We start from the raw sequence: 12,798 nt of genomic DNA on the forward strand, positions 1-12,798 counted from the left end.
GCCCTATTCTACTCTGTTCTACTGGATGACGCTGCAAAGGCGCGCCCCCTGTCCACTGTCATAAGGCAGGTTTTTTCTCCTCGACGTACATATTTTCTGAAACTACGCATGCAGGTAATTCAGATTTCATGACTAGAAATCGTTGTTGGGGACGAAAGAAGCACTTTCGTTCTGGATGCTTTTACCTATTCGTTCGTTGTTGTACATCCGTACTGTATGTATCTACATAAGCAACAACATGGCCATTTACAGCGAGGGTGGATCATGTAGAACGGACCGACGGTGGCACAGTCTGTCTTTCCTCTTTCTTCTCTCTCCTTTGAGTCGTCCTGACTCCTGACAGACCGACTGACAAGACAATGATCGATCGGCCAGTCTCCTTATTTAGCAGCTCGGATTATTAGGTTTAATAGAGAAGGATGAGTGGTCCATAGGGGGGTTTCCATCCTCTTGCCGATTCCATTGGCTTAGGCGCCGAGAGCCCTGAACTCAAAAAGTTTTCCCCAGAAGAGGGCGGCGTTTCATCTCATTTACTTGGCAGATCCCTGTGTTTTACTTTGCTGCGACTCCTGCATTGGAGCATCCACGGTACACCATTGCCGCTTAGGCTCGTCTCCAGCCCCAAGCACCAAGGTAAACTTACTGCAGTTTAAACACTGAAACCTGTTGAATGATTTGACAGCCAGCTAAATGAAGTGCATACCTACATACAGTGAGTACATAGACGGCGACGAGATGCTGTGGAGATGACGTAAGGAAGCAGACACTGCCGGCGGCCCGTGAACCAGTTACCAATGAATCTGGGTTGCACTGAATGAACGAGTCGATCCAATGCAACCCCAGTTCTTTGGCAATTGCAAGCGGCCGTCGCTAAGCAGCCCTGCCTGTCTGCAGTGCAGTATAGAGGATTTCTGTTTACTGCTGGAATCCGCATGCTAATCCTTCCACCCAGCCAGGTAAGAAGAAGATTTTGTCATATGTCATTGAAATTTCATGTTGTTCATGCAGTCTGGCATCGGAAAAAGCAAAGTCATAGCGCAGTGGGAGCAGGCAGGGTTTGGGGTTGTTGTTGTTCAGTGTTCGGTAGGGAAATAGGCGGCCCCCGGTATTCTCGCTCAGGTGCCGACTCAGGGGCTTGGCAGGTACGCTACGCTGCCACAGGGCGAACCTGGCAAGCTCCCCTTTCTCTTAGTGAATGGAGCATTCGGTACTGTAGTCTTTGTAGCATGGCTATTCGGATAAGGATGCTGGACTTTTATAGGAGTCTGATTCGATGGCAGTCAGACTGTGAGATTATATCTGTGGCAGTTTATCATGCGGTACCTGCTTCAACACGTTGGTAGTGCATAGTGCATGGCGTCGTTGGTGATTATCCTTACATCTTGCCTGACAAGAGATCTCTCAGATCCAGAGCGCTGGTACCTGTAGTATTGTTAGAGTAAGCCAGCACCCAAAAATAGCTGGCCTTGCACAAACCGAGGCAAACGGGTTTTGCTAGGGAAGGGGAATTAACGGGCTACCGGCGGAATGGCTGGGTAAACCGGCAACGGGGTCAAATGGCGGAAATTGGTGGTACTGCGATGCCTCCACGGAACAGTCCCAGGTGCGGAGTAGTTCTCCTACATAGATCATCGCCAGTTCGCGTCGCAGGCCTGCCAAGCTGCCTCCTCCATAGTTCATTCAGTCGCCAAATGGCAATGGCTGTTTATGGATTTCCGAGTAGCCGTTTGCCGTCTCGCCGTTGAGGGCGACCCAGAATTCCCCAGGTCTGTCCCGCGAAATAGGATAAGTATGTTATGTAGTAAGCAGTTCGAGCCGTATCCAAGCTTACCACCGACCTGGCAATGGGCAACCTCCAGCGCGCCCTAGTCTCTGCGTCGCTCGGGATCTAGTGGGGCCAAGGTGACCCCTGCGGCGTCGTCGCAAGCTAACCTCACCTATCTGTGCCTGGTGCCTGGGTGATAAGCACCTCTCGAGACGCGGCTTACAAATGATGTACATTATCGACATCTGTATTTCAACAACAACACCTTGACCAATCTACTTCCATCAGTACTCCCACCTGTCTGGAAAAATTATAAGGGGCTCTGAATAGAGGCCTACGTAGTGCATCCCCATGTATGAGAAACTCCCAAACAAGGATGACGAGTCGGATGCTCCGCCGCCCACGCGGCGTCCTCACTCCCGGGGCGTCGTAGCCTTCTTCATAGTTCTGATATGCTTCGGGACGCTGCTGCATCCCGTATCCCGCGCCTACCATCCGGCCTGCAAGGCGTACGGCCATGTACGGCCCAAGACAATCGAGGACCGCGTCCGCAAGATCCTGACCAAGACGCCATTGATAGGTGCTGCTACCTCTCTTTCTGCCTTCCTTCCTCACCTTGCTCTCCGTCACCCATATCCCAAGTTTTATATAAGCGATATCATATATAGCGCATCATGGCCGGGCGTTGATAATGACGATGAAGATAAAGAAGAAGAAGAAGAAGAAGAGTGCGTTTGTCTACATGAACCCTGACTAACCTATCCCGCAGACGGCCATGACGACTTCCCCCTGCTCGTCCGCTACATGTACGACAACCACATCTACAGCCCCAACTTCACCAAGCCCTTCAGCGCCACGGGCCTGCCGATGCACGTGGACCTCCCCCGCCTGCGCGCGGGCCTCAACGGCGGCGCCTTCTGGTCCGTCTACGCGCCCTGCCCGGCCAACGGCAGCGACTTCTCCGAGGCCAACTACCTGCCCATCGTGCAGTTCACGCTGCAGCAGATCGACATGATGACGCGGCTGACGGCGGCCTACCCGCGCGACTTCTCCGCCCTGCCGGCCATCTCGTCGCGCTCGGCGCTGGCCGCCTTCCGCGAGGGCAAGCTCATCAGCCCCCTCGGCGTCGAGGGCCTGCACCAGATCGGCAACAGCGTCGCGACCCTGCGCCGCTACCACGCCCTCGGCGTCCGCTACGCCACCCTCACCCACAACTGCGGCAACGTCTTCGCCGACGCCGCCATCCGCGAGTACCCCGAGTTCGGCAAGGCGCCCCCCTTTCACGGCGGCGTCTCCCCGCTCGGCCGCGACCTCGTCAAGGAGATGAACCGCATCGGCATGCTGGTCGACCTGAGCCACGTGAGCGAGGACACCATGCGCGATGTCCTCGGCGGCCGGCCCGAGAAGTGGGGAGGCAGCATCGCGCCCGTCATGTTCAGCCACTCGTCCGCGTATGCGTTGTGCCCCCACCCGCGCAACGTGCCCGACGACGTGCTCAAGCTGGTGAAGAAGACTAACTCGATCGTGATGGGTAAGTGATTTCATGTATCCCACAGTGTCCCAACCGAAAAAGGGGAAGCAATTTTGAAAAAGAGAGAAACGTAAGTACTGACACCTCTCAAAGTCAACTTCGCCCCCGAGTTCATCTCCTGCCTCGACGAAAATAACCCCAACGGCATCCCCACGCACTACCCGCCCAACTCGACCCTAGCCCAGGTCGCCAACCACGTGACCTACATCGGCGACCTGATCGGCTACGACCATGTCGGCCTCGGCAGCGACTTCGACGGCATCATGTCGACGCCCGAGGGCCTGCCCGACGTGTCCGCCTACCCGGACCTCATCGCCGAGCTGCTCCAGCGCGACGTGTCCGACGCCGACGCCGCCAAGGTCGCCGGCGGCAATATCTTGCGCGTCTGGGCCGACGCCGAGGCCGTCGCCGCCCAGATGCAGAAGGACAACGTCCTGCCCATGGAGGATGACCTGCCGCGCCTCAAGTTCGCCTCCCAGGGCTGGATCAACGGCTTCGAGGGTTAAGCGGAGGACGGACGCTATCCATATTGAGGTAGTGGCGGCTACCATTTGGATCCTTATGCCGCCAGTGTTGATAATTCACATGTATAGCTCTTAAAAACCCGTAGTAGATGGGGTTACTGTAGAATGTTGAGAGAACTGGCCTTTACCTGTAACAATATACTAGTTATTCACCTACTTTGCCAGAAGACCAAATCACCTCGCGTCCCCAAATGCACCAAGGGGTCCCATTTCGAAAAGTGCTCCGTGAATCTGCTGCCAGTGTCACATACTCATGATGCTCTATCTAGTAAGTAGCCGACTTACTCTCGCCAACGCCCGGAGCCAGACACTCAGGGAAGCGGCACATTCAGGCGCAGAGAGTTCGACTCCGACGGCCACACGGCACTGCATAACAATCAAGGGCACAGAGCTACAACGTAAATATAGCAAATAGAACGCTCGTATTAGTGACTCGATGGGGTCGGCAGTAAGGCGGACAACGACGGACTATCTCTGTGTGCCTCATCCATCCGTATACCACCACCCACCCATCATCCATAATCTATCGGTACCATCCCCTTTTTGGGGCGTAGCATATTCATACAGTACAAATTGGAGGGAAAAAAGAAGAAGGGCTCGAAGGGGGAGAAAACAAATAAAAGCCAGCCGCCGAGACGCCGAACACCCCCAGTTCTTTTGGTTCCTCACAACAAAAAAATAGCCCCCTTTCCGCTCGTAAAGGATGCACCTCCTTAATGCAATAACACCATGGCCCGACTCTACCATGAAGTCAACGCTTCAAGCAAGGAAGCGTTTCAGAGGAAGATGCAGTCCACTAGCCTTCCGAATCCGAGTCATCTGCCAGACCCAGCAAGGTCTTATCCACGTCGTCGAGCTCTTCATCGTCATCATCGTCCTTGCCGCCATCGCCCTCCTCGGCGCCACTAGCTAAGCCGAGAAGTTCCTTATCCATGTCGTCAAGATCGTCGGCGTCTTCCATGGTGACGTCGCCATTAGCAGTGCCATTCGGACGCGACTTCCCCTTCTCGCCGAATTCCGCTCTCTCGCTTCCTTCGGCGTAGTCTCCGTTCATATCCGGCGTGGAGCCATTGTGCGCGCGCTGCACTCTGAAGGGGCGCATGGCACCCCGGTTGGAGTACTCGGGGGCTTCCCATCGCTCAAGACGCCGTCCTGCGCGTCGGAAAGCCGAAACGTGGGACACGAACTCCTCACCAAAGTCATCCGGCTCCGATGTCAGCTGGCAAAGACCACCGAAACCCCGGCCACGGTAGGGTATGGACTTGTCCATAGCATATCTGAACTCTTCCTCATCGCTATCGACAAAAGGATCCGCCATGGTATCCAGGCGGTGTATTGCGCGAATGATGGCACCCTCCTGCCGCCGCGATTTGCGAGCCTTGTGCTGGGCTTTCCGTAATCCTCGGTCTAGGATGTACTCGACACGCTTGTTCCGATTGTGCTCCACGGCAAGCTGATGGGCAGTAGGCGGCCGGGGCTTGCGAGGCACTACACCGTCGAGTGCTCCAGACCCAGGACCGGCCGGCGAGGAAGCTTCGAAAATCTGGTACTTAAGAGATCCCGTTCCTCGCCTGCTGGCACCGGCCAGACGAGCGAGGGCCCTGGGAGGCGGAGTCGATCTCGTACTATCGAGGTCGGACTCGTGCTTTGAGGGTCTAATCCGTGGCAGGATTGCGGCAGAAGTCCCATCATCGCCAAGCAGCTTGCCTCTCGCTACAGCACGTTTGCTTGGCTGGTGGTCTTGGGCATACTGAGCATCGGCGGCAATGATCTTGGCTCGATGGGCTTGCTTCTCGCGGCCAAAATCGATTTCTGTTTGGGGGTCAATGTTCTCCAGGTCCTCGACTTCAGGTGCCATGGGGACCAGCTTAGGGACCCCTTGATTTGACAGATCCGAGTCGTAAATCACACCAGCGCCAAAGGGGTTCTCGTCACAGCCTTCTTCCGTGAAATCTGATTCCAGGTAGAACCACATCAGCCACAGGAAAGCGTTGGCACGAGAGGCACTGGTGAAGTTGGTCTTCATAATCAAGTCGTGGAACTCGCCGTCGCTCGGGAAGTGCAGTTCGGCAATGTGTGTTGCCTGTTGGCAGATGAGAAATATCAAGTTGACCGGGTTTGTTCGCGGAAGGTCAAGATCCTTGAAGTCATTGAGACCGTGAGGCTCGGGCCTGTCTTCGGCGGCACCCTTGAGGATGGACTTCAGCCGAGGAGCATCCTGCAACTGCTTATAGGCAGTGGCATCTTGATAGGCCTGGAGAGAGGGGATGGCATGGTAGGTGCGAAGCTGGGCTCGCATCTCAGGGAAGACTAGTAGTAGACAAGAGGTCAGTACGATGATGATGCAAGCAATAAAGATAGAAATAGGGCCTGGAACGGTGACGTACAATTCAAGGTGGTATTCATACGACCGACATTGACCAACAGACAGACCATAGCCATGCTCTTCGCGGCCTCCCGATCACTAAGCAGTTTGTCGCGAAGGACCTTGCTGGTCTTGCTGCTCCTAGCCATGGTGTCAATGTACAAGTCGGCAAAGGTCTGCTTCTCCGTCTGGGTCAGGTCGTAGCTGTTGGTGAAGACCTTGCGCTCGTTGTCGAAGACGGCGCGGAGGAAGTCGTATTGGATGTCTTTGCGCCACAGAGGCTCGCCATCCTCCTTCTTGAGGTGTCGAATCTTGCCGATGGTCTGCAAGCCCGCATCGCGAGCGGCGCCGGCGGCATTGGACTGAGACTTGCGCGACCGGGCAGTCTTGGTGGGACGGGCCATGGTGTCGGCGATGCTGGTGTCGGCTACGCCGGTGTTGTCGTTGTCGCTGTCATACCGGGGTTTGGAGCGGTAGCGACCAGGACTGCTCGCCCGAGAGGAGGCGGGGCTTTGGTCGCCATTATCTTCGCTGGCGTCCATGGCGAGTGAATATTGGGGGCTTGAATGTTTGCGTGTCGGCTTGGGGAGTTTGCATTCACTGGAATGCAGCCAGCGTGTGGAGCTAAACTCAGCTCGAGTGACGGAATGGGACGATGGACGAATTCCAATGCGAGGCCGCTATCGTGGGATGTGTGGTTGGTTCTTTTTTAGTGACGTGACATTGCGATGAAATTGAAGAGAATGGGCGATGGTTGAGAAAAACAGGAAACAAGGAAATAAGATGATCGAGATGGATGGGTGGGAAAATTGCACCCTCTCCCCAATGCGTTGGTGGGAAGTTTGATGCTTATGTATTATTAGTCTCAGGCTGGCTCTCAGCACATCACGAAGCCGACCTCCGAACGCCCTGAACGCGCGCGCTTGGGGAGCACTGGAGAGCCGCAGCAGCAGCAGCTTCAATTGTTCTGGGTTAGGTAGGTACTGTAGTGAAGTACCTGGGTCTGGACCAACTCTACACGACACGCTCGATGGAGCTTGAGCCACAGCCAGCTCCCAATCGAGATGTTGGTGTGGCACAGGTCGTCTTGTGGCGTGCAATGAATGTCATGGAGATAAGTTGGAACCCCGTCACAAGACGCAAACGGGTATTTGTTTCGGTGTAAGTCAGCAGCAGGTAGTATTCACCGCCTTGTAACCATATTCGACTCATTCTTGCTGCATTTCATATCAATACACAGCTCTTTTTGGCCTGCAATTCCCCTTCTCTGCCTTCGAGGATTGGTGCGCGGCATCCTTGATGTAGGCCATTCTTTGATTGACAAGGACAAACACCCTTAACAAAACAGATTACGGGGCATCAATGTAGGTGGCACCAGCCATATGGCCAGTGTACATCGAATCCTCTTCGGTCGGCATATGCTTAACTACGACGCGCAATCTGATGTTGCCGGATCGGAGCAACTTGAGAGTAGCAATCGTGAGACGTATGACCCATTTGCGGTGCCGGGGCGGGTATGAACCATCGTGAGGTAGAGTTGAACCACATCCTTGCAATCCGAAAGATTAATACTATGATAATCCTACCTACCACTAAAACTTGGAACTAGGTGAACAGGTAATACAGTAGAGTTCAAGGAACTGCCAACAACTGGTGATCCGGTTGGCGGCTCTGGGACCGGGGTCGCGCGTGGACTCGGGCTTCTTGAACCGGCGTAGCCATGGCTGGTATACGCCGCCGAGCCGAGGGGAACCATTGCCCGCAATGGTTCGTAGGGTTTCAAGTGAATAAAGGGTCACGGCGACCAAAATAACCGCGGTACCGATCAGCAAGAATATGAAGATCGATCGGAACCCAAGCTGCTGTGCTAAAGCGCCACCAAGGACGGGGCCGACCGCGAGACTGAAATTACGGACTGGCGCTCTTTTGTTAGTATCTCCTCCTTCCAGCATAGAGGCGTGGGTGCGGGAGGTGTTGCTGGTGAAGGTACTACGCTCTGAAGGTGGTGATATGTTTTGAATCACACCACTGCCTGCGTAAGGACTATTTTCAGCAAAGACATCCATCGCTGAAAGATACTCTTGGTATCTCAGTTGATCTTGGTCTACTTACCGAGGATCGACGTGGGGTAGCTGCCGCCGGACTGGACGCCGCGGAAGAGTACCAGCACGGTGGAATCAGGAGAGTAGCTGAGGGCGACGTTGACGATCAGGTACAAGACCAGATCAATGAAGCAGACTGGCCGGCGACTGATGGCGTCCGCAAAGGCGCCCCCGAAGACCGCGGTGAGCCCCTGGACTAGCAGAAAGGACGTGACTGTCGGTTCCGGCATTTCCATACTGATGTTCAAGTCCTGGAAAAAAGGCAAGGTGAGTTCTGCCAGCACAATCCGTCCCCCGTCACTCGAGCGGAATTCAGAGGAAGGAGCCTTACCCGTGCGATTTCGTCCTGGGCCGGAAAAAGATACTGGAGGAGGATAAGTTGGCGGAGAAGGCCACTACCCCAGTGGCGACGACAAGCAGCCACTTCTGGCGGCGGCCGAAGATGTGATAGAGCTCTTCCGGCTGCGCCGGTTTCCCCGCGCTCACTTCAACAACGCGGGGCCCCTCCTTCTCCGAACACGACAGGACCCCTGCCCTGTATCCTGCCGGGCTCCCTGACGAGAGGGACAGCTAGCTTGTCCCCACCAAGTGCCGCCTCTCAAGGAAGTTCCGCCACGAGCCCATGCCCGTCGACGAGGCGGAGGCGGTCCTAGCCTGCGCTGCTGACTTGGACTCTCGGGCCCGAAGACGTGTGACCTGGGCGAGTCCAGGTCGTCGCCGGACGGATGAGAAACGGCCAAGGTCCACAATCGAATGTCGGCCGCACTGTAAAACAGGCCATCTTCTGTGGGCTTTCGCCATCTAGGCGTGTGGCGGAGGGGCGGGCGTTCGTCTGACGTCGCCGCCGCCGCAGCCTCGCCGCCCGACGCTGTCGATTTGTGAACGGTGGAGGGAAAGAGCCTATGTACCGATACGTGGGTCGGCTCTGGGATGCGGTAGGTACACATATCATATACTGCCTGCGTCGAAGGTGCCCAACTGGGAAAGACCAACACAAATTCTCCGAGACGGACAAGTTAGAAAGTGGCATTCAAGGTTTGCGTTACGGTCCGCAGCGGTGATCTGGTTTTCCAAGCCCTTGGCACCAAGTCCAGTGGAAGGGCGAAAGGGAGCCATGGCAGACAACTATATGTTGTGACGCTTGAATATTCGTCCAGAGATCAGAGAAATGCGTCCGAAACCCCGGGTCCGGGGGTTGGGGGGTTGACTCGGGGTGGGGGACCCGGGTGTTTCCGCTATTACGGCTGGGCAGACACAAGGGAGTATAACCACTTGACACGGCCTGAAGACTCACTGGCATTTGAGATCTGGGGTTGGTTTGTCGTTTGCGCACGGGGCCGAGTAGGGACGTCGAGAGGCCCACCGCGAGTATACAATCGTCTTGGCCGCATCCCGGGGTTTCACGAAGGCCCTTGGCCCCTCAGATCTGCAACTGGGACTATACCCAGCGGCGGAGAACCCAAAATATCCATTGAAACCCTTTCAAATGTCTCATGTCTATGCCGGGGGTCAGGGCAGACAGAACAGAGGGAGACTCGAAAAAAAAACCTTAAAAGACGAGTCGTGGGTCCAGCTGCCATGACTTGGCCATTAACCACCACCATCGAAAGTCCTCGACCCCGATCTGTTGAAACCCGTCAGTCAGCCGTACTTTTTTGCAAGACCACATCAACACACGGACCAGACCTGGGGAACAGATGACTGCTCTTTATTATGATGCGACAACTCTGCTGTCGGCGTACATGCCCGGGAAGTCGACGGCCAGCACCACTCAGTACACCACGAGCGACGGCACGCCACTTCCCAGCGACGTTACCACCGTCCCGAGCAATACCACAACCCAGTACATCACGACGACAACGACAGCGACATCAATATCGACGGTCTCGAATGGAAGTGTCCAATCCCCGGCCGCGACCTCCACCGCTTCCAGCACAGAAAGGGAGGCCGGGAGTGCAGAAGACACGGCCCCTAGACCAGCACCCCCACAAAGGCCACTATCTCACTCAGCCAACCCAGCCGTGATTGGCGGAATCACGGGAACCTTCGGTAGGCCTCACCATCACCATTATTATCACCATCCAGTCTTCTCCCCTCCAGCCACAGCTATTCGGCCAGCCAGGCTAATCCACGAACGTGTTCCTTCTAGCTGGTCTGGCAGTCATGGGCATCATCATATTCATCACACTGCGGAAGAGAAATCGGAGGACGAGAGTCTACGACGAGTGCATCCGGACTCGTATGTACGAGAGGCCGGCGTACGAGCCGACATTTTAGGTCCCGCCGCCGCCGCGTCAATGGAGGCAAAGAGAAAGAAAGAAATACAATACTGCACCTTAATCATGTACAAGCAAGCAAGCAAGCGAGAACTGCATTACTTTGTTATTACGGGTTTAGAAAGCGAGAACCTTTTACACTTTATTGCTACTATACTAGGTACGATATGAGATTAGACAACAGAACTCATTCATCGACAGCCAACATCTTGAGATGCTATCTGTCTATCCACCACGTGAGATGCCTTTCGATCCTACTTGATGCCCAACTCTTAACTCTTGACCCCAAACGAACCACCAATGACGACGTGGGCATAGTCGAAACAGTATCTGTCACTGACAAACCCCGTCCAAATCCCGTCGATAGATCACCAGTGCCCCATGGGATCTCTCACCTTGTCAAGCCCGATGAGGATGACGACTACTATCTTATCTCCGAACCGCCTCGTTTCTGGAAATGTCACGAATGGCCTCATTTTCGCCGCGGGAATCCGTGCATCGGCACCCGTCTAGACCGTTTCCCTCTTTTCCCAGAAAATCGCCCCTGTCGGGAGAAGTAGGAGGGAGACCTCCCGACCTGCGACGTGTGTCAGCTCCCTCGCGGAGAAGAGCATCAAAAAGCTTATTGCAGTGCCCATCTGCCCGTGCGTAGGGAAGAATGTGATATATACTTCTTGGACGGGCGCTTGGCCAGGACCAAAGAGTTCGGACGGGGAAGGTGAGCAGGTATTGGAAATTACCTAAGGAGACGTAATCAGAATGCTCGGGGAATGCTATAGAGGTCCTCGAAGGCGGATCCCTGCCGCCAAACCCGTCTTCGAAACCCCGGGACGAGCTTAATCTGACACCTGTTCTGGCCGGGAACAAACTTCGCCATCAGACACCATCGCCGACTTGGCCCTACAAAATTTGGCAACAATACGCTTGTGGTGCCCGATGCAGGCAGGCACATGGTAGGAAAATGTAATACCCTGGCTGGGATTTTGGGATACTACAGATATCTTATAGATGGTCTCGACTGAAGACGACTCAAGAAAGTGTTTGGAGATTTCCAAAACCATAAACATTGCAACAGCAGGTCGACAACGACTCGCAACCATGATACTCTGCATCGAGCACCGTCAGACCGATGACTCGACTACGGCGAATCGATTCGCTTATACCTACTGCCACATTCATACACATCACGCAAGTCACCATGAGTTCTAAAAGGCAAGCAGTTGTATGAAGCAACGTTCTTTTTTTTTTATTTGGGAGTTCTCAGTCCATTCATGATGGAGCCTTTCCTTTCCACCACCACGACTAAAAAACCGGAAGGGCTGAAGAACGTCTCAGACGACATTTGCGAGGCCACACTGCCGTCCATTTGGCAGTATCGTTGCCAGGGCAGATTCATCTCTAGCCTGTTCCGTATGCTGCTGTATCGAAGGAGCAGGATCCCTAAATGCTGACTGACCTGCCTGATCGCCCCGAGATTCTTCAATAAGTGACAATGAATCTAGGGAGAGGTCTGAATCCACATGCCCTGCTCACCGAGACGCCGTTTTCTGTTGTTCATGAATCCATTATTCTCGACCTCGGTCGAAATTACCATTTCTATCATCATGAGCCCTCTAAAGGTTCCCTCGCCGTGGCGTGTGCTCGCATTGTCGAGCCCGCCTAGCAAAGAACCGAGAAATCCACTTTTGTCTATGAATATGCCATCGCACAGAATCAACTGCCAAGCAGCAGAGCATAAATCCCCTTCTATGTGAGAATGCCAAGGACGATTTCCATTCTCGTAAAGTCCTCCTCTACGAAGGTGAAAGCAGGTCGCAAATGCGTCGATTGGACCGGGTGTCCAGGATCATCTGCCCTCAGATGTCCCTAGACCGACCCAGTCTCGGTGGTGAAGGCACGTGTTTGACCTTCCAAAGTCTTTCTGATGCAGCTGCTCGCAAGTCGCCCGCTGAGGGGACTTCTATGGGTATCATAAATTGCGTATGCAGCCGTAAAAAGACAAATGCCGTATCATGTGCCAGAGTCCTATGTCATGGGACTCTACCCTGCCAGTCCTCAACGGAGGCTGAATATCAAGTCCGCCGGGAGAAGGATTTATGCCTCGCAAAATTTGGTGAAGAAAATGCCAATGGTGAAGCGTCAACGCAAAACAAATGTAAAACATGAGAAAGTGTATGTGTCGCGAAAAGAGATTCAGGGCGTCCAATCCTATTGCGACAGAAAACCCCCATTGCA

The 12,798-nt window shown here is 54.4% G+C and overlaps 3 protein-coding genes across 3 annotated transcripts; 1 reads left to right on the forward strand and 2 right to left on the reverse strand.

Annotated features, from left to right (window-relative positions):
- Positions 1 to 2,116: 2,116 nt before the first annotated feature.
- On the forward strand, positions 2,117 to 3,802 carry PG985_013431 (uncharacterized protein; the record flags this gene model as incomplete). The annotated part of the gene is made up of 3 exons (XM_066833197.1): positions 2,117 to 2,345; positions 2,535 to 3,296; positions 3,390 to 3,802. The coding sequence occupies 3 exons, from the start codon at positions 2,117 to 2,119 to the stop codon at positions 3,800 to 3,802; spliced, it is 1,404 nt and encodes a 467-aa protein (XP_066677937.1).
- Positions 3,803 to 4,616: 814 nt separating this feature from the next.
- Positions 4,617 to 6,727, reverse strand: PG985_013432 (INO80 chromatin remodeling complex Ies1; the record flags this gene model as incomplete). Its single annotated transcript, XM_066833198.1, has 2 exons — positions 4,617 to 6,130; positions 6,208 to 6,727. 2 exons carry the CDS (start codon positions 6,725 to 6,727, stop codon positions 4,617 to 4,619), a joined length of 2,034 nt encoding a protein of 677 aa, XP_066677938.1.
- A 1,050-nt stretch (positions 6,728 to 7,777) lies between these two features.
- PG985_013433 (major facilitator superfamily transporter) lies at positions 7,778 to 8,523 on the reverse strand (the record flags this gene model as incomplete). The annotated part of the gene is made up of 2 exons (XM_066833199.1): positions 7,778 to 8,253; positions 8,298 to 8,523. 2 exons carry the CDS (start codon positions 8,521 to 8,523, stop codon positions 7,778 to 7,780), a joined length of 702 nt encoding a protein of 233 aa, XP_066677939.1.
- Positions 8,524 to 12,798: the final 4,275 nt, after the last annotated feature.

This window comes from Apiospora marii (genome assembly GCF_038362585.1).
Source record: "Apiospora marii strain CBS 49790 chromosome Unknown utg000011l_segment0_segment0, whole genome shotgun sequence".
NCBI lineage: Eukaryota > Fungi > Ascomycota > Sordariomycetes > Amphisphaeriales > Apiosporaceae > Apiospora > Apiospora marii.